Genomic DNA, 22,012 nt, shown 5'->3' with positions numbered 1-22,012 from the left:
ACTGTGAGACTTACTCGCCCCAAAGTGCTCTCATTTCTTAGTAATCATGCAATTAACTGCGACCAGCAGCCCCATACGCATAGCGTAATGGAGCTTCGCATTGTAGCATTCAGGATCATGACAGATTTAGTATTGCGGGTAAATATCAACTTAAAATAAAAAAAAAAATTCTTCAATTTGAAAACTTACCAATTAAGTTGAAGTCTTGAAAACAGGCTTCGGATAACGTTTGGTTCTGCCAATAGTCCCTTTCTGTTCGAATTGATGACTGAATGTGACTCTGTCGAGAGGACCTTGGGAGAGCTACATACACTGATTACTACGGCCAGCGCATACGCACACATCACATGCGAACAAATTTCAAATCCATGAACGGATAAGATGTTTGTGTGCGCATGCGCTGGCCGTCAATTCAGTGTAGCTCTCCCAAGGTCCTCTCGACCGAGTCACATTCAGTCATCAATTCGAACAGAAAGGGACTATTGGCAAAACCAAACGTTACCCGAAGCCTGTTTTCAATACTTCAACTTAACTGGTAAGTCTTCAGATTGAAGAAATTTTTGGATTTTAAGTTGATATTTACCCGCGATACTATATCTCTCATGATCCTGTAAGCTACAATGCGAAGCCCCATTTAGCTATGCGTATGGGGCTGCTGGTCGCAGTTAGCTACTCAGTATGCGTATGGGGCTGCACGCTGCTGGTCGCAGTTATCATGCAATAATGGTTTCGTACAATACGTGTACTACCTCGCCGCCGTACGGCGGCGGCTCTGGTACGAAACCATTATTGCATGATTACTAAGACATGAGAGCACTTTGGGGCGAGTAAGTCTCACAGTGTTAGTTATATGAAAGGTACTTTAACCTGAGATAAGGAAATTCAGGGAAACTTTTGAGGTAATACCAAAACTTTATATGTGACCGTGCACCTCAAAACGAACATAAAGTCGCACACACTGATTTTGCGTGAGGACTGAAAATAAGTGAAATGGGTCAAGCTAGCCGAACTTGACTTTTTTCATATTTTCTGAAAGAGCGGGTCTTCTTTTACATTATGCTAAAATTTGGTATCATAAAACGGGCAGGAGAGTGTGTTTTTTTAGCAGTTTATCTCGAACATTTTTGGTAGAAGAGTGTGATTAGGTGTGTCTTTGGAATCCCTTTTTCATTTCTGAAAAACCTTGTCCACACTCTTCACTTTCAACTCTAATAACTTTTGAAAGGATAGTGCTACTGCTTTGAAAGTTGGTATTAATTATGGACAGAATGTGTTAATAAGGCACGCCTAATTTCAGTTTAATCTGATAATCTCTTCATTGTTGTTACTCTGGTGGTTTACTTCCTGTTTTTTGTCCCATTCATCGCACAGTCAGCACGGTTTGGTAAAGATTAAGCGCTTGAATAGACACTGTACTTCAGAGCCTCTTTTCTCAGTTCACACTTTTCCCGAGTGTGTGCTTTCTTTCCAATATTTAGATAGGTTAGGAGAGTCCATTTGATTTGAGTTATACATCATTTTATAGCTTAAAGTGTGCTCTTTCAGAATATGGTCTTAACTAAAAATTCATGTCTGGCGACTTTTTGTTTGTTTTGAGGTGCAGGGTCACATATTATCTTTAAGCTAATGTTTTTCAAAGACCATTTTCTCTATTTGATTTGTTAAACACTCTAAGAGCTGACTATCTCACCTCCCAATTAGCTATTGGTTAAATAATTGAATTGACACTGGCAACAGAGGTCTCATATCTGCAATGGAAAGTCCATATAATTGCATTCACTGGGAATCTGTGCAATGTAATAATATGTTACTCCGTGAACGATATGTATATGAACAGACGTCAGATTTCGTTTTCTCAAAGCCAGAACCGAACGGTTACGACAAACAGCAATCCATAGGTTTTCAGTAATCTGGGAAAGCCTCTCTTCAGATGAGAGAATCGACATTGTATTTGATGATATGTCACATACTCTACAAACTCTTAAAAGTACTTTTCTGAAGAGGGTTTAAGTACTTTTGTTATTATTTCAGAGAGTGACGGTCATAACGGCGGAATGAATACAACATAATAATGTTGCCCTTCTCATATCCCCATTTGTTTCTGTATGACTGCATGTTTAATTTACTGTGACTGATACCATGTAGATGTTATTTTATGTAAAGACTTGGACATAGGTCATAGGGAGTGGAGCAGAAAACTGCGGGTCATGATGATTAAGTTAACCTGTTCTTGCCCCTGGCAGCCCTGTTTTTTATAACAATCTAGGGTGTTGTGGTTTTCTTCTCTCTGTCTCTCATTTGTGCTTTGAGTGCTAATCTAAAGGCAAGTGAATACTTAGGCGACTGGCTACAATATCAAAAATATCATGCCGAAACAGATTTTATAAAAGTAGCCACAAACGGTTGACAAACTCGCTAATAACACACACACACACACACACACACACACACACACACACAGGCTGATTCAGAAACGCAATCAACTTGCGGAACAAATTTGTATCATACATTTATTATGGAGAGCTCGTCTACGAAAGGGGTCAGATCCATTGTTTTCCATCAAATTCATTTTTTGTTTTAGTCTTAAAAGCAAAACAAAGTTCTGGGACGCCTGCAAAATTGTCAAATTTCGCTACAAATGTACACGTTTTTCTAAGAAATGTGTGGAATAATACTGTGAAAACAAGATATTCTTCGGGTAAGGGCGAATATATTGAGAGAGAGAGAGAGAGAGAGAGAGAAAAGACATGAAATGTTTAACTGGGGTCAAGCTAAATCGGAATCTGGGACAACTCGGCCTCACTTTAATGGTGGAGTCGAGTTGTCCCTCTGGATTGTAGAGTGTTGTACTATGGGGACGCTTCGCGTTCTGACTGGTCGCAGTTATTGGCCTAGTTGATACAACGCGCTCGCCAAAGAACCTATTTGGCGCGCCTACAAAATGAACGTGTGCCTATGTATAGAATAATGGCGATCAGGAATTGCGTAGAGATTGTCTGAAATTGGGCCGAGTTGTCCCTAGGACCGAGCTAACCTGGATCCTTCTAGAATAAAAGTCTGTATACAGACCTTTAGTTTTGATCTAATAATGCTCCGAAACAACTCATCATCCCGGCAAATTGCTTCAGCTAGGTAAGTTTCTTGGTAGACTCTTTCGATATATTGCAAGCAAAATATGAAATGGTGGAAGACGGGCTCGCAAACCCTTACCAGAACTATGCTTTCACTTTAATGTGTTGATTTAAGTAGCTCTATGATGATATTAAAAAATTGAAATTTTGTCAAAAAAGTTAACAAATATTGGAAAGGAAAATTCAGTTTGTTTGCAAAAGGGTCTAACTCCAACAGAGGGCACAATGACATGCCTGAGTGACTCCCGATCCAGATTAACACTGGTTTTGGCCTGCCAGCTTTCTATGATTATGGCGTTTGTGAGTTAAAATATTTCCCTCAAAATTACATTTTTGGGATTGAATTGGAGAGGAAATGGAAGAAGAAGTCCAAGAACTGGCTGAGATCACAAATCATCGAAAAAATTGTCAACGGAATGAATAGGAATGGACCAGAGCGAAGGAAAAGAGGCGCAGAAAAAGTGAAAGTGTGTGTATGTGTTTGAAAGCATTTGTGGGTGTGCATTATGCATGTTTTAGGGTGTTTGTGTGTCAGTGTGAGTGTGCGTGTGTGCATGTGAATGATACTGTAAATGAGTATGTGAGTGTGGATGAGTGTGAATATGTGTGTGTGTGTGTGTGTGTGTGTAGCTCGTGTGTGTCTGTGTGAGTGTGACAGTGTGAGTATATGTGTGTGATGATAAGCATGTGTGTGTGTGGATGTGTGTGAGTGTGTGTGTGTGTGTGTGTGTGTAAGGAAATTCAAAGATTCTTACAATGGGGAAAATTCAGTTTGTGAAAAAAAAAAAAAAAAAAACTCTTTCTTTGGTCGGGGTGGGGGTTGAGGAGGTTTAACCCCAGTCACCCACTACGAGCATCGTCATCACTATTATTTCTTATCGTTTTGATAAGATGATTAAATTTCACCCATCAAGAGCAAAGATGTAATGACAACTCATAGGTCAGTAACATTGATCAACTGTTCAATGTTTTGTTTGCAAAAGGGGTTCAATCCAGACAAACACGTTTGCGTAACATTTATGCAATATGTGAGAAATGAAAAAGCTTGATTTCCTCGAAATGGTCTAAAGTGGATCAAACCCCTTTTCCAAACAAGTTCTTTTTTTTTGTAAAGTCAAAGGTAACATATTAGTTACGTGTACCTGACATGATGATGCTAAGCTGACAGCTGTTGAGAGAAAATTACTGTTCAAGTAGCGGCAATCCAGACGAAACTTCGAAATATTTGGCATAGTACACACCCATCTGGCCAAATTTTCTCCCAACGACGTTTGCTCATTAAAACCACTTTTCCAGCTCTGAACAATTAGATCCAGGTCTTGGATCTGTGGGAAAAAATGAAATCAAAGAATAAATGAAAAAAAAAAAATATGAACAAATGAAATTAGGTAAATACGAGTAAAATGAAATCAGAATAATCAACCTAATGAAGACGTCGAGAATCGGCCTTTCATTTACTCTCTTTCTAATCGCGCATATAATGAAGTACAGAAGAATTAGTATAGGTTCTGCACAATGCATATCTCGACGGAAGTTAAAGGTTCAAAGTGCACCTTTCGTATGACCTTGATACATATAAATCAGGTGGCATATATGGAAGACAAAAAGAACGGAGAGGCCATACGATTAATAGATAATACAATTTTACATTGTAAGACATAGAGTATGCTTATTATAGCTGTCATTTCAGAAAGCGGTTTTTTTTTTTTCATGTGACATAAAATGGATTGGATTTCGCCTTCCATTTTGCTTTTGGGATCAAGATAATTTCCATAATATCCACAGATGTGTACATCATGGAAGAACATCCATGGCATATCGTAGAATAGGAGAAGGAGTTCGTCAAGATGACCCGCTTTCACCTCCCCCCCCCCCTTATGCGTTTTTTTCCCCTCCTACTTAGCATTCTAAAAACATCCCTTAATCCACTAGATCGTTCAGTGAAATTTAGACACGCGTAACATGAACACCATTATTTTAGTATTGTTATTAATTATTTATAAGTCATTAAAATTGTTGCCAATTTCAAAGAAGAAAAAAAACATGCTGTGACGGAATGGATGAAATATGGAATGGATTAAGACTATCATTTCTAATATAATCAATCCTTAGGTGCATACTATAAACTTTTATGTCACAACGTACCTCGTGCCAAATAATAAGATCGCAAAACTTATTCAAATGCAAAAGAAAGTTAGGGAAAAAAGATGACGTCAATGACTACAGACCTGTATTTTTCTTATCAAAATGAATTTTTGAAAGAATAATATACCTCCGAACAATAAAAGTTTTTTTGTGTGTGTTTTTTTTTTTTTTTTTTTTTTTTTTTTTAAGGTCCAGTTTACCTTTGGGAGCAGTGATTTCAAAAACGTTCAAGATATCACATTTTATGCATACGTGTAGGTTTGTTGTATCACTATTAATGTATTGAGAAGATTCTGTTAGTGCACCAGGTATTTTTGCTTTCATTAATGTTTCTCTTTATTTTGGTCGTACGTTGCATCCGTGCTCCTCATCTTTACACTCTGTTCAGAATTTGGGACCCTACGCTTAACAAGCTCGCTTTTAAGTAGGTTCCGTCATATTTCTTTAGCGTTATATATAGAACCAAACGTACGATGACTGACCACTATAATGTTTTATATTCTTACATTAATTTACTGTACATCCAATCCGGATATTATGATTCACTATGTTTTTATTATATTTGATGTACATTCCTTCATTGAGAAGTATGAAAATAAATTGAATTGAATTGAATTGAATTGAAAATATGAGGAGATATCAGCATTTTTCTCAATAAACCGTAACTGTATACGGTTTAGTCTGGAAGCATTCTTATTATAACTATTGCTCACATTCTGTGTATTTAAAGATTTTTAACGTCGACTATACGGATTCAAATTTTTACAGTGGTTGTTCCTACCCCTAACTCACATTTAAGAACTATTTTAAAGCACTAATGTTAAATTTTTGTTTCATTTGCAAATGGCAAATTATGCCTTTAAGCCATGATAATTTCTATTTCTTTTTAATTTTAAGCTTGGATTTTGGGAAAAACCAAAGCACTATGCACGCACTACTTACATTTGCTTAAAAATGTGAGTGAACATAAGCTAACAAGACATAACCACATATTGTCGGGTCAAATATGCATTTTACACCGCTCAAACTAAATGTTTTCATATTACATCCTTTTCTCTACTTGATTTGTATCACATTCTAAGAGCTGACTGGCTCACCTCCCAATTAGCTATTGGTTAAATAATTGAATTGACACTGGCAAGAAAGGTCTCATATCTCCAATGGAAAGAGGTAACATCAATAATGTCTTAACTCAACGAATTTTATCAAAGTAAGAAGAAGCGGTTGGCAAAAAAAGGGGGAAATCGTTATTCAGAAACATTATCACATTCGGGACAAAAATTCAATTATTCAAAGTCAAAATTAACATACCTGACATGATGATGCCAAGACGACAGCTGTTGAGAGGAAATCATGGTTCAAGTAGGGGCATTTCAGATGAAACCTCGAAATACTTGGCATAGTACACACCCATCGGGCCAAATTTTCTCCCAAAGACGAGTGACCATGAAAATCTTCTTTCCAGTTCTCAACAAGCAGATCCAGGTCTTGAATCTGTAGAAAAGAAGAATCAATTCAAATGAATAAATGAACAAACAAATATCAACAAATCAAATCAAGTAAATATCAAAAAAAAAAAATGAAATGAAGAGCAACCGATGGGAAGAAGACTTCTGGAATGGGCCTTATGAAATGATATTCAAGTCATCTCACATCAGCTCTCTTTTCTAATCTCGCATCTATTTGAAGTTCAAAAAACTTATTATACGTTCTGCACAATGAATATCTCGATTATTACCGAAGTTAAAGGTTCAAAGAGCACCTGTCGTTTGACCTTACACATTCTACAAACTTTTAATGAAGCTTTTTCTGAGAGTAATTATTCAATACCTCAGAGGCAAGGGTGTGTAGAAATAATAGAAAAGAGGAACAAATATCATGCAAATACTAGTAATCATAGACTAAAAAATTCTAAATGTCGATTGTAACATTCCCACATAAAAGGTGTTATCAAAATAATGAAAAGAAAAGTCTTGGCTCAAATAATACATATGAATCAGGTGGGATAAATGTAAAACATGGAGAAAGGAGAAGCCATACGATTAATAGGCAATGCAGTTTTCTATTGTATTACATGAAATATTGATATGAATGAATGAATGAATGAATGAATGAATTGCTTTATTGTCCATAAAGGAATTCTCTTTTCACTGGTTTTTTACATGCATGTAGTCCACATAGTGAACAAGACAAAAATTACAATTACATATTACAAATTGACAAATTCATCGTAATTCAAAGGTACATATTGCATAACATATAATTTTGTTTAATACCTGTTTAATAATTGTTATTTCAGAAAGCGTTCTACCCGGTTTCGATTTCGATTTCGTTAAGTGACGTGAAATGATTTGGATTTCGCCTTTCACTTTGATTTGGGATCAAGATCATATCCATAGATATAAGCAAGTGTGTAACTCTTAGGGTTTATCCAGGAACTATCTTAAGGTAGGACAAGGAGTTCGTCAAGTTGAGCCAGGGTTTCACCTCCCCCCCCCCCTTATGCGTTTTTGTGCTTTCCCTACTCAGCATTCTAAAACCATTCCTCAGTCTACTAAATCATTTAGTAGATTTTCAGACACAAATAACTCCAAAACAATTTATTGGACGTTATACATAAGGAAGTAATTATCAAGAATGTTGCTGATTCCACACAAATAGAAAAAACCCAGGTTGCGACGGAATGGATAATTATCTGCCAAAAAAATAGTATTTCTTATTTAATATATCCTTAGATGAATATTACAAGCATATCTCTCACAACTGTCCTCGTGCAAAATAAGAAGATCGCAAAACTAATTCCAAAGCACAAGAAAGAGGAAAGAGGAAAGGGATGATATCAATAATTATATTTGTCTTACCACCAATCTTTGCAATTTTTGAAAGAATAATGTTCATCGAAAAAGTTTTTTTTTTTTCAAGCCATTGATACATTTTCGAATTTTCTGTTTGGATTTGGGGACAATCAAAGCATTACGCACGCACTACCTACACTTGCTCGAATAAAAAAAAAAAAAAAATAGCGAACGAAAACTACTTCACATAACAAAATATTGTCGGGTAAAATATTCATTTCACACCCTGAAGCTAAATAGTGTTAACTTTTTGTCTTAATTTTATTTCTATCACACTCTAAGAACTGACTAGCTCATCTTCCAATTAACTATTGTTTGAATAATTGAATTGATCTTGCCAGGAGAGTCTCATATTTGCATGGGCTTGACTACTCTAACATGTCCATAGGTGTGTAACTCATAGGTCATCCACGAAATATCTTAAAGCTGAAGTCCGGACGATTATCAGCCGTTTTCCGTGTAAAGAACAATATTTCATGAACTTACTACCCTTTTCCCGACGAGAAAAGACCATCAAATACATTTACTATGATTTTTTTTTCTACATAAGGTATTCTTCATGTTCGAATCCGTCGCGAGCAGCCCTTCGTACTATTTGTGACCGTGCACCTCAAAACGAACATGTAGTCGCACACACTGATTTTGCGTGAGGACTGAAAATTTGTTAAATGGGTCAACCTAGCCGAACTTGACTTTTTCATATTTTCAGAAAGAGCGGGACTTCTTTTACATTATGCTAAAATTTGGTATCATAAAACGGGTAGGAAAGTGAGTTTTTTTTAGCAGTTTCTCTGGAACATTTTTGGTAGAATAGTGTGATTAGGTGTGTCTCCGGAATCCCTTTTTCATTTCTGAAAAACCTTGTCCACACTCTTCACTTTCACCTCTAATAACTTTTGAAAGGATAGAGCTACTGCTTTGAAAGTTGGCATTAATTATGGACAGAATGTGTTAATGAGGCACGCTTAATTTCAGTTTGATTTTATAATCCCTTCATTGTTGTTACTCTGGTGGTTTACTTGCTGTTTTTTGTCCCATTCATCGCACAGCCAGCACGGTTTGGTAAAGATTAAGCGCTTGAATAGACACTGCACTTCAGAGCCTCTTTTCTCAGTTCACACTTTTCCTGAGTTTGTGCTTTCTTTCCAATATTTAGATAGGTTAGGAGAGTCCATTTGATTTGAGTTATACATCATTCTAAAGCTTAGAGTCTGCTCTTTTAGAATATGGTCTTAACAAAAAATTCATGTCTGGCGACTTTTTGTTTGTTTTGAAGTGCAGGGTCACATTTGTCCCAGTATGCATTGCGCGTGACGTCACAGACTCACTTTCCTCAGCAGAGCTCCGCGATTGCAGCCCAGCTACGCATCGATCTCCCATTGCACTGCTGACTGCGGCGCGGTATCTCTGCCCCCCCCCCCCAAGGAAAAACGCAGTATCTAACATTTTTGTTGATTTTCACTTTTTTGCATAAATATAGTCAGTGGACAATCCTTGTTCGCATAAATATAGTCAGTGGACAATCCTTGTTCATATGACATATTCAGTTTTTTGAAAAAAAAAAATGTTTGGAAAGCTACTTTTCCGTAACTGCCAAACGCAGTATCTACACTTAATTTGCACTTTCCCCTAGGAAAAACGCAGTATCTACATAATGAATGTTTCCCCAAGGAAAAACGCAGTATCTACAAAGCTGGTCTTAATTACCAGACACTGTTATTCATATAATTATGTGAATACTTTGCCGGTTGTTCTGTAATTTGAACGTAAATTACTTTCTTTAAATAATAAAACATACTGTTCAAAATATCTAACCGAAACAATAATGATTAGTAAATATTTTGATGAGATCGTGATCCTTATATAAAACACAGTGTGTGATTAAGACTAACCGAGTGCACACTAAAACAATACAGCACAGCACTGTTAATGACAGCAGCTTGCAGCTAGCTGCACTGAGCATACAGTCTGCACAGGGCCCGGCTAGACAGCGTACAGAGTGTGTACTTGGATTGAAACAAAATGTTGTCGCGGGAAAAATTACTTGTGAGCCTAGCCCTCAAGAAAAATTTATCTGCAGATAATGAGTAAGTTATTCAAAACTATTTCAATATTGAAAGAATAAAGCTGATCGTTTGTCACACGAAGCGAGGTAAACACAAATGCATGTTTGTCACACGAAGCGAGGTAAACACAAATGCATACATTTGTGTTTACCTCGCTTCGTGTGATAAAAGATCAGCTTTATTCTTTCATATTCTACCTCGATGATGAACATCTTCCGTACTATTTCAATATTAACTTGTTGTGAAGTAACTTTGTTAGGCCTAGACCCTAGTCAAAATTCCTCGGGCTCCGAATCCGAAAGGTTCGACGAAAGGCAATAGATCTATTTTGTGTTGTGTTGGATAAACGTCAGATTGTGTAACATTATAATCCTATATTGTAATCCTATTTAGAAACTAGATCTAAGTCTAACTAATACCCCTTTCAGGTAATCGCGGTTCAATTATCCGCATCCAAATAATACGGATGAAGTAATCAAAATCGCATTCATATATCCCATGAAGTGCGCACTACTTTTACGGTGCGAAAGACGGGAGTATTTGTCATGGTTACTGCGCACGCCTCTATAATGACGTAATGTTTCCGGTGATATATACTCACGTGTATGCACAGCTCTCGCTCAAGCTCAGCAATCAGCGGTTGTGCGGGAAATCGAGTGACCTTTGACCGAACTGTGGAATGTTAGTGCACATAAGTCGTAAAACGCGTTCATGTATTCTCGATCAACTCCTCATGCTGCAATAATGCTGATAATAGCAGCATCAAAATAATGCGCACTTTTTTTGCTCCTCTCCCGTTCATGTAATCAAAATGTTACGACTTAGTGTTCCTATTATCCGCATCCACGATTACCTGAAAGGGGTGTTAGTCTAAGACTTGTCTAGACAGTAACGTTTGAGTCTTGCGTCTCTTTTCTAACGTTAGACTTAACGTTAATCAGAACTTTCAGGGCCCGTATCCCGAAAGTCTAAAGAAAGATCTAGTGCAGGACTAGAATAGGCCTATTAGGGCAGGCCTGTTTATAAAACTAAGTAAGGGTAAGAAGTCTAAAACTAAAACTTAACCACTTAACAAATCCTAAGTCTAGTGAAGTGTCAATGTTCAATTATCTACTCCATACCATACTGTCTTAAAATTAAATAGCTGACAATAGATTATGTGAAAAAATAGGTAAATGGACAAAATAGAGACAGTTAAGAATAAGCTGTATTTGAATTCTTATCTAGACCCTAGTGAGACTGGGTTGCGTAAAATGCATGCATGATCCCATGCTGCATGCTACAACTTACAAGTAAAAAAAATTACATCACAAATTTACATGACATGAAAAACTTTGGTTCGATCCAGAAGGAATAGGCCTAGAGAGCGGATGTCACTTCGATCTAGACCTAGATGTATTTTTTTCTAATTAAAGAGTCGTATCTCGTGTAGGGCTTACACTAAACCTTCTAGGCTATTTTTTTTTTCTGTCAGTATCGTGCATGTTTAGCCTGAGGCTGTAGACTCGTGTAGCCTGCTACGTAGCCAGCCTAGAATAAACGATATAGAAATTAGTCTAGATCGATCTAAGTCCAGACATCCGATTTAGATTTATTTTGGTCTAGACAGACTGTAGCCTAGACTGTACATATCTAGATCTAGATGCTAGTTAGCGGCTAGGCCATGTACACTGTAGCATCACATTACAGCCCTGGCAAGCGTCATGTTAAACACGTAACGTTACAGCAAGATCGGTCTGGGAATGTAAGCAAAACGTTCCAAGAACGATCTGTTATTTGTTAATGTTATGAAGCCGGCTCTGTAATCAGGGCATAAATGGGGGGATGGAGGATGCATCCCCCAGGGCCCAAGGTTGAGGATGGTGCATAATGAATACTTGTACAATGATGTATACATGCATACATAATTATGGCAGAAGATTAATCCTAGTCATTCCGCTGTAGATACTGCGTTTTTCCTTGGGGAAATTCGTTCCGTTGTAAGATACTGCGTTTTTCCTTGGGGAAATCAGTCAATGGCATGGGGTTTCCCCAAAGTATCTACATTTTCATCAATAACTTAAAAACAAAACAAAAACACAAAATGATATTTTTACTGGAAAATTGGTAGCTAGATAGGCTAAAATGCCACAATGAAGGAATTTTTCAAAAGAGTATATTTTCCAGAGGCTTTGGCAAAAATATAAAATGGTGAATATCTCGGTTGTTGAGAAATAGAGCTGGATGTAGATACTGCGTTTTTCCTGGGGGGGGGGGGGATCTGCATGCCTGCCGAGGTCTGCCTAGTTGGCGCTACCGCAGGAGTCCGTACACTGTTTTAGGAGTGCTGTTGCCAAATGCTGTATTCCTTTATTCAAATGATCTTCGGTATATATCTATATAAAATCCGTCAAAGATTAATGTAAAATAGATGCAATGTTATAACATTTTAATTCTATTGAAATATTATATGTATTGTAATACTGCCGTACTTATCAGTGTCCATCCCATCATTTACAATTCATTGGCTATTTTTGTCATCAGAGTGATCAGGCATACATTTACGTCTGCAGCTGGCAAAAGCTATCACAATCCGCGATCGTTTTTGTCGACTTCTGAGTGTAAACAATCTGAAATCAGTCTGTCAATTTCAGAATTATTGCCTCTCTTGTTGTCCGAGACTATTTGTGACCCTGCACCTCAAAACAAACAAAAAGTCGCCAGACATGAATTTTTAGTTAAGACCATATTCTAAAAGAACAAACTTTAAGCTTTAAAATGATGTATAACTCAAATCAAATGGACTCTCCTAACCTATCTAAATATTGGAAAGAAAGCACAAACTCAGGAAAAGTGGGAACTGAGAAAAGAGGCTCTGAAGTACAGTGTCTATTCAAGCGCCTAATCTTTACCAAACCGTGCTGGCTGTGCGATGAATGGGACAAAAAAACAGGAAGTAAACCACCAGAGTAACAACGATGAAGGGATTATCAGATTAAACTGAAATTAAGCATGCCTCATCAACACATTCTGTCCATAATTAGTGCCAACTTTCAAAGCAGTAGCACTATCCTTTCAAACGTTATTGAGTTGAAAGTGAAGAGTGTGGACAAGGTTTTTCAGAAATGAAAAAGGGATTCTAAAGACACACCTAATCACACAATTCTACCAAAAATGTTCAAGATAAACTGCTAAAAAAACACACTTTTGTGCGCGTTTCATGATACCAAATTTTAGCATAATGTAAAAGAAGACCCGCTCTTTCAGAAAATATGAAAAAGTCAAGTTCGGCTATGGGGTCTATAAGGTTGACCCATTTCACTTATTTTCAGTCCTCACGCATAATCAGTGTGTGCGACTTTATGTTCGTTTTGAGGTGCACGGTCACATTTAGTATGTCTGACGGTGGTAAATTACGACAGTATAACTTGAACCGCGGAAGAAAAGCCAGCGCCAGCTTCATCATAGTACCGCCGCCGGTAACTGCGACCAGCAGCCCCATACACGTAGCGTAATGGGACTGCGTACTGTAGCATTCAGGATCATGATCGGGTAGCATCGCAGATAAATATCAACTTAAAATCGAAATTCTTCAATTCTTCAATTTGAAGACTTAACAGTAAAGTTAAACTATTGACAACAGGCTTTGGGCAACGTTTGGTTCTGCCAATAGTCCTGTTCTGTTCAAATTGATGACCTAATGTGACTCGGTCGAGAGGAACCTTGGAGAGCTACACTGAAATATTGACGGCCAGCACAGGCGCACTCACAAAGAGACATCTCTTTGCGCACATATCTCCGATTATGCGCTGGCCGTCAATTCAGTGTAGCTCTCCCAGGTTCCTCTCGACCGAGTCACATTAAGTCATTAATTCGAACAGAAAGGGACTATTGGCAGAACCAAGCGCTGCCCGAAGCCTGTTGTCAATACTTCAACTTCACTGGTTAGTCTTCAAATTGAAGAAATTTTTCGATCTTAAGTTGACATTTATCCGCGATACTACCTTATCATGATCCTGAATGCTACAGTGCGCAGTCCCATTACGCTACGTGTATGGGGCTGCTGGTCGCAGTTACCGGCTGCGGTACTATGATGAAGCTGGCGCTGGCCTTTCTTCCGCGATTCAAGTTATACTGTCGTAATTTACCACCGTCAGACATACTAAATAGTCTCCGACAACAAGAGAGGCAATAATTCTGACATTGAGAAGATCGCCAAATAAGAAGATCGCAAAACTTATTTCAAAGCACGAGAAAGAGGAAAGGGGAAAGGGATGAGATCAATAATTATATTTTTGTTACCATAAATCTTTGCAATTTTTGGAAAGAATAATATTCATCCGAAAAATACTTTTTTCAAGCCCTTGATATATTTTCTAATTTTCTGTTTGGATCTGGGGACAACCAAAGCACTACGCACGCACTAACTACATTTGCTCGAAAAAAAAAAGTGAGCGAACGAAAACTACTAGACATAACCGAAAATTGTTGAGTTAAATATTCATTTTGATATTTGTATCACACTCTAAGAACTGACTAGCTCATCTTCCAATTAACTATTGGTTGAATAATTCAATTGATCTTGGCAGGAGAGTCTCATATCTCCATGGGCTTATACTCTATTGTCTATAGGTAGTTTGTCAGTATCTCAGAATCAAAGATTTATCATATTTTATAAACTGAAAATGAGGACAAAGATTCTTTGCGTATTAAGAATTATAGACCAATCACACGTGTAAAATATATTTCATCATTTCGCACAAAAACTATTAGTAAAAAAGAATTCGAAAGGAAAGGTCATGGCTTAAAAATACATATGAAACACGTGGGATACATCGAAAACAAAAGGAATCGAGAGGTCACACAAGCAAATATCAATAACCGACTTCCCATTCTATGACATAATATCTTAAACGTGTGACGTTCTTTTCATGGTAAAGTTATTAACCCACATGAAAAGTTCTCGGCCAATTCTGGTTCTAGAATTTCGTTTATAGAAGGATATAATATTGTGCATACAATCTCAATTATGATCGTGTAATCCAAGCTTTTAATTTAGGCAAATTCAAGTAAAGTACAAAGAAAAACTATTTTGAGACAATACACTATCATGGTGGATTCTCCTCTTCGATATTCTGTCATATCTCTTTGCTTCCCCCAACGATTACTTTGATTATGGGATTTAATACCTGCTGGTATTATGATTATTCCGCTTATTTTCAGCTGTTCATAAATTCATAAATAGAATACCAAATTGTCGTTATCACTGGCAGATCTATAGTCCAGCGGATATAGAGGACATGTAGGGTGAATCACGCATATTACGATAAAAGCACCTTACTTGGTACACATGTACATGATGCCAATACAAGTCATTCCTGATATGGAAGCCACTCTGATTCTGCCTGTGGCGGCCATTTTTTTTTTTTCAAAATTGCCGCCATGTGATATAGCAATGCTGTTTATTTTGGAAACTATGAGTCCGATTGTCGTGATTGTTGTACCAAAGCATAGGTTTTGAGGGTCAAGGATTCCAATAAAATAATTTCTAAGAGGATAAAACAATGGCAACCTAGGTATTAGCGGCCATTTTGAAAAAAAAAACATGGCTGCCGCTCTACATTCTATTCATTTATCTTTAAAACAAATGGATGCATCTTCATGATTCTGGTAGAAAAATATGTTTTTGAGGTTCAATTACTTAAATGGATACATCTTTTCTTGTATACAACCATCACATCCTATGTTTTGGCTGCCATTTTTAAACATGGCCACCGCATTATACTATACTGTACGTCTTTGAAACTTATTGGGGTCAATTATTTTAAACAAGCATTTCTTGATGAATACAAGTAACACATTTCGTTTTCATGTCCATTTTGATAAATATGACTGCCGCACTACATAGAGTATGCACAAACACACACACACACACACACACACACACACGCATTATATACAGTGTGGCCTAGAATAAACGGAAACGTGATTTTTCGCAAATATTTGCACATTTGCATTACTTTGATGCCCAAATGTATGACATAGAGATATAGCGAATTTATTTAGAAGAAGAATGACACCAAAATCATCCGATTTGGTTAGTAGTTTTCATTCTACAGATGTTTTTTTTTTTTCTAAAGACAGGTCGAGAGTAAATTTCTTATTCATTTATTTATTTATTTTGTGTACTTTATACAGGGTAGTCTCTTCAGTACATAACCGCTTTACAAGAGAGCCCTGTGTTACATAAAAACAATAAAATACAATTTACAGTTTGAAACAAATTTTAAACAGTACAATGTTACAATCTATAACAATATATTACATAGAATACAATACAAAATACGAAAAGTTAAAAAGGCAATCAAAGTACAAAACTGAATATAATATAAGTTGAATAAACAATGTAAAATTAAAGAATGTCTTACATTCAGGATAACAGTATACACTTTTTATAACCTGTAAAATATCACACATGGTTGAAACAAACAAACAAACAAATACGATCTATCCATTATCCCCTATCCCCACTCCACCCGCCCCCTTTTCCGGATGATACAGTGTAGTTGCTGCGGAAAGATGTTTTTGTTTTAAAAAAAAAGGGTATATTGTCGGCAAGAATATATTCAGCTAAAATGAAAACAAAAATCTAACTCTCATATCCACATAATTTCTTTACATATTCAAACTACACTTCTATTTGTACATGATGAATAATCACTGTTTGGTTTGGGCAAAACTCAGATGGCAATAATTTTATAAATTTAAAAATCAAAAGTCAAAACTTAAACGTTTACACTGTTTCTTTCAATTTTCAAACGACACAGAAGTTTGGACTTGAATAGGTAACATATTAAAATGCAATGTGCCTTGATACGAAAATGTTAACCTCATATATTCTGTACGTGGTTTAGAGACAAAAAGAGGATTGTTTGCAGCATATCTTGTATAATAATATATCGGTCTATTGGAAATGAGTTTCTTTAAATACATGGGTGTACGATTATTGATGATTTTAAACATCATTATACAATGATTGCATTTAATCCGTTGTTGCACTGATTGTCAATTAAGCAACCTTAACATTGATGTATATCGATCAGCATTTAATATCATTCTAGCGTGTCTGGTTTGAGTACGTTGAAATCTTATTATACTTCATTTCGTCGTATTACCCCAGATGATGCTACAGTTATCCAAATGAGGAACAAACATAGTATAATATAAATCAATCAAATTCTTCTGATTTCTTAGCTCAATTCAACAAATTTCAGCATCGAACAAAAGCCGCTGCCTTGGGAGACTAATAAAGAATTGAGGCCGCACATCACAATGTGGAATGCTTGAATAGGATTATTGTCAAAACGGTACTCTCCGTTGCTGACTTTTGAGAAAATAAAGTAAGAAATTAGTGATCAACAAAAATATGTCTAGAAAGAAAAGTACTTACCCAAGTTGGACAATTTTGTTTTGGTTTTGACAAAAAGAAAATATTCGTTTCTTTTTTCTGAGGGGCCACCCTGATACACCCTCACTTGCCATAATTGTCCCATTGACAATAATTGTTCACCTGTTATTGGTAAATGAATCTCTTTTGTTGTTGCGGCGTTCACTTCTTTATTGTTCATTGATTGTTGCCGGTTGACCATACCTCTATCACATTCAGTATGCAAGTAGGTATTGATCACGCTTTCGTTGACCGGTGGGTGGAGTGGTGCCGAGACGATGGCTGCGATGGATGTCGCTGGCGTTGATTTCCACATCAAGCTTGTTACGCAATAGGCTCCTTATCACATCGTCAGTGTTCTCATTGTCGTCATCGCTCTCGGGTATACCAGAAAATACCAGGCAGTTCCTCCTTGTATACTGCTCGGAGTCGTCGGCGGTGGCTTTCAAGTTCGCTACCTCCTTCTCGAGTGCAACGGTCCGGTCGCTGTGCTCGCCGACATCGAAATCGATGGATTTTTTTCACCTACTCGCATAATGTGTCGCCGATTTCATGAAGGAGTTTGCTTTTGATGCTGGTTACAAGGGTGGCGATGAAGTTTTTGTCGTTGAGGAGAGTTCCCACAACGGTCTCGATGACAGAAGAAAGTTCACTTTCGTCATGAGCACATTCGTCTATGAGAACTTCAGCTGCAGTCGATTGGGGGCCGGGGTAGGTTTAGTGTCAGTCATCGGATGGCTGTCGGCGGTCGTTTTAGAGCTGTTTCGTTGCCTTCGGCTTTCACCCCTCATGACTATGTAGTTGCCACTCGCCTATTTACAATATACGGTTGGCGGAGCATCAACACTCGTTTACACACGTGTACTCTTTGTCGTTCTTCGTCGTCATCAAGTAAGTAAGATCGATTTACTGAATATTTTGTTCTGCAGTTTTATCTTCCAATAATATGAACCTAAAAAATTGTATTTCTTTGAGGTTTTCCTTAAATTCATAAAATAACATAATCTTTCTTGTAGTTTATTTGTTGCTAGTAGACTCATGTGGAGCTGCAAATGACAATTAGATGCAAACCTATAAAGATGTATTGTATTATACCTATTATATTTACTTTATCGTTTGATGTATAAGATCAGTGTAGTTCTAAGTATCAGAACAGCCTGGTCAAGCATGGATTTTATAGACATACATGAAGTGTGTTTATATTTGATATAAGTAACCCAAGAAGTTTTAGAAGTTTTCTCACACTTAGTGTCATGTTTCCAAAGAAAACAGATGTACTATATTGGTTGAAAAACTGTGATTTTCATTTCATGGTCCAGGGACCAGAGAAAGCGTGAGTCTATATCTAGAAAATGTATAATCTTGATTAATATGTACTTCAGACATGAAATTGTGCAGATCATGTTTTTCACATACACTGTACACACAGAAATTCTATAAAGGAAGTTGAGCATATTTTCCAGAATGCTTACAAAGTTAACTATGCTCAGATGTTCCACATTATAATACTAAAAATGAGTGAACAAGTAATTGTTGACCCCTAAAACAAACGTTTACACCAGAATCAATCCATGATGGGCAGCCCGCTTTCATAACACTCGTATGCTATATAACTGGAGGGAGGCCATATTTATTAGATGGTCGCCAAAACAAAGGATATGATGAACCTATTCACTATGCTAAAACATCATTATATTGAAAACCTTCACCCCTAAGCTATACTTTAACACTTGAATCGTGATTATATATGTTCTGAGTTCGAAGATATCGAAGAAAAACGATATATCCTACGCGAACGCTGCGAGGAACCGCGCTGCCTCCCCACCTTCCATCATAGTGAAGTTCACTTCCTACAAGGCCAAGTTCAAGATGATGAGGAACCGTAGGAAGCTGAAAGGCTCCGGCATAGTGATTGCTGAAGATCTGACAAAGAAGAACGCTGATCTACTTTCCCAGATATCCCGTCACACAAGTGTAACTACCTCATGGACTTCAGATGGCCGTGTCTTTGCAATGGTAAAGCAAGACAATGGTCGCCTGGTCAAGAAACCCATCAGAAACTTGTCTGAACTGAACTCACTGAGATGATTCGTTGAACTCGTATACCCTTACACTTTGCCAATGTTATGTTTCAGTTGTCCACCAAATGTCTGTACACAGTATCAATCGTTATATACATGTAATTTTGCGAGTTATCTTTACGATAATCCACGATGGTTTTACTCGATCCTGATATTCACATTCCTCATTAATATTTTTCTCTTTTTTTTCCTCTCATTGTTTCTGAATTTTCTGAGATTCTTTCATTTTGTTGTTTTGTTGTTGTTGTTGTTGTTTTTATTCTTCTCTTTTGTTAAGTGTTCATTCTTTCTTTTTTTTTTTCTAGTTGAATTTGTAACATTTGTCCTTGTAATGCCTGTAGTCCAAGAGCATTAGGTCAAAACAGGCCTTAACCTGGACATTTTTGGTAACAAGCTGATTTTTTCAGGATAGGTCCAGGAATATGTCTAGAATAACATACTAAAAGTCCTCATAAATCCTCCTTGAGCGTTTTCCGCAATCCAAGATGGCGTCCAAAATGGCCGCCTCTTCTGTTTTTTCTCATAACTTTGCAAGTAGGTTTCCCCAAAACACACTTTAAATGTCTACACATATGTTTTGAAGTATGAGGAACTCATTAGAATACATCTTAAGAGATGCTGAAGCACGCAAGTACCAATAAGACCGCTTGAGTTCTTCCAAAAGTCCAAAATGGCGTCCAAAATGGCCGCCATTTCATGTTTTTCTCATATATTTGCAAGTAGGTTTCCCCAAAACACACTTTAAATGTCTACACATATGTTTTGAAGTATGAGGAACTCATTAGAATACATCTTAAGAGATGTTAAAGCATGCAAGTAACAATAAGACCGCTTGAGCTCTTCCACAACCCCAAAATGGCGTCCAAAATGGCCGCCATTTCCTGTTTTTTTTTTCTTATAACTTTGCAAGTAGGTTTCCCCAAAACACACTTTAAATGTCTAAACATATGTTTTGAAGTATGAGGAACTCATTAGAATACATCTCAAGAGATGTTGAAGCATGCAAGTACCAATAAGACCGCTTGAGCTCTTCCAAAAATCCAAAATGGCGTCCAAAATGGCCGCCATTTCCTGTTTTTTCTTATAACTTTGCAAGTAGGTTTCCAAAAAACACACATTAAATGTCTAAATATATATATATATGTTTTGAAGTATAAGAAACTCGATAGAATACATTCTAAGAGATGTTGAAGCACGCAAGTACCAATAAAACTGCTTGAGCTCTTCCAAAAATCCAAAATGGTGTCCAAAATGGCCGCCATTAACAATTTCATCTCAAAATTGTTTAAATATATAGCATTCATTGATAAACCGTGATATTTCATCCTGAAAATATTCAACAAACATTTCAATTAAAAATGTGGTTGCTGTCCATACAGTATTCAAATCAATTTGAATGTTAAAGTCTAAAAGTGCGTCCTTAATCGCTTATGACATTACGAGGGAAACATTTTACCATCAGTTTGATGCGAAACAGACAGGGCGACATATTTTGCCATATGGTCCATTTTCGTCACCTAAAGCTCGGAAATTGAAAACTTTGTGCTAGCCTTTTTTACCAACAGGATGCAGTTGATGTCTACCATGAGGTGAGTTCTATTTGAAACATTCAGTTATCATTAAGGAAGTAAAACTATTATTTTTGGTACACATGCTAAATACATGATCAAAATTTGTGTCTTCCTGCATGTACTACACAGTACTGTGTAATATCACTTGACAGGAAATTTCTGTGGAGTAGTCTATCGTTACACCTAAAACATTGTATTGCATCATTTTATTTGTTTCATGTAGATGAAATGAATTATAGTATAATAGAAATCAGAGAGTGTATGACACTCGTACCTATTGGTACATGTATGCTGTATTTGTATAAAAGATGCATTTATTGTGTATCATGTCATTCCTATGTTGTGTTATGCTAGTATACATTCATTATTAATAATGGTGGACATTTCATAGTGCTTTTTTCCATTGGATACAAAGTGCTATGAGATGTCGTCCCTGGTTGTCATAGGAGATAAATATATCACCAGGCTGCGACAGTACAAGTGCAGTGCACATCTAGGGATAACAAAATAAGTAAGTCTTCAAGTCACATATTACATGACAGTGAATTTCTGTGGAGTAGCCGCTATCATCATCATTTTCCTCTCGGGTTTCCCTGCGAGATTTTCTCTGCCCAATACAATTCCTACCAGACATTCTGGCACCGCACAATGAGTTGATTCATCCGTAATTTAACTTCACAGGTATCAATATGTAAACATGCTACAGTACTGTGATTGTGATGTGTTATTGAAATTGC

At 36.9% G+C, this 22,012-nt stretch overlaps 1 protein-coding gene across 1 annotated transcript in view; it reads right to left on the bottom strand.

Moving 5' to 3' along the window:
• LOC140246746 (uncharacterized) overlaps positions 1-22,012 on the bottom strand; it is a 106,918-nt gene that overhangs the window by 63,429 nt on the left and 21,477 nt on the right. The window contains exon 8 of the mRNA XM_072326084.1: positions 4,274-4,456. Coding sequence (XP_072182185.1) covers positions 4,274-4,456 — 183 coding nt within the window. The remainder of the gene's footprint in view (positions 1-4,273; positions 4,457-22,012) is intronic.

The sequence above is a fragment of the Diadema setosum genome, chromosome 3 (assembly GCF_964275005.1).
Source record: "Diadema setosum chromosome 3, eeDiaSeto1, whole genome shotgun sequence".
NCBI lineage: Eukaryota > Metazoa > Echinodermata > Echinoidea > Diadematoida > Diadematidae > Diadema > Diadema setosum.
The sequence above is the reverse complement of the archived record's forward strand: the minus strand, read 5'-3'. Positions and strand labels throughout refer to the sequence as shown.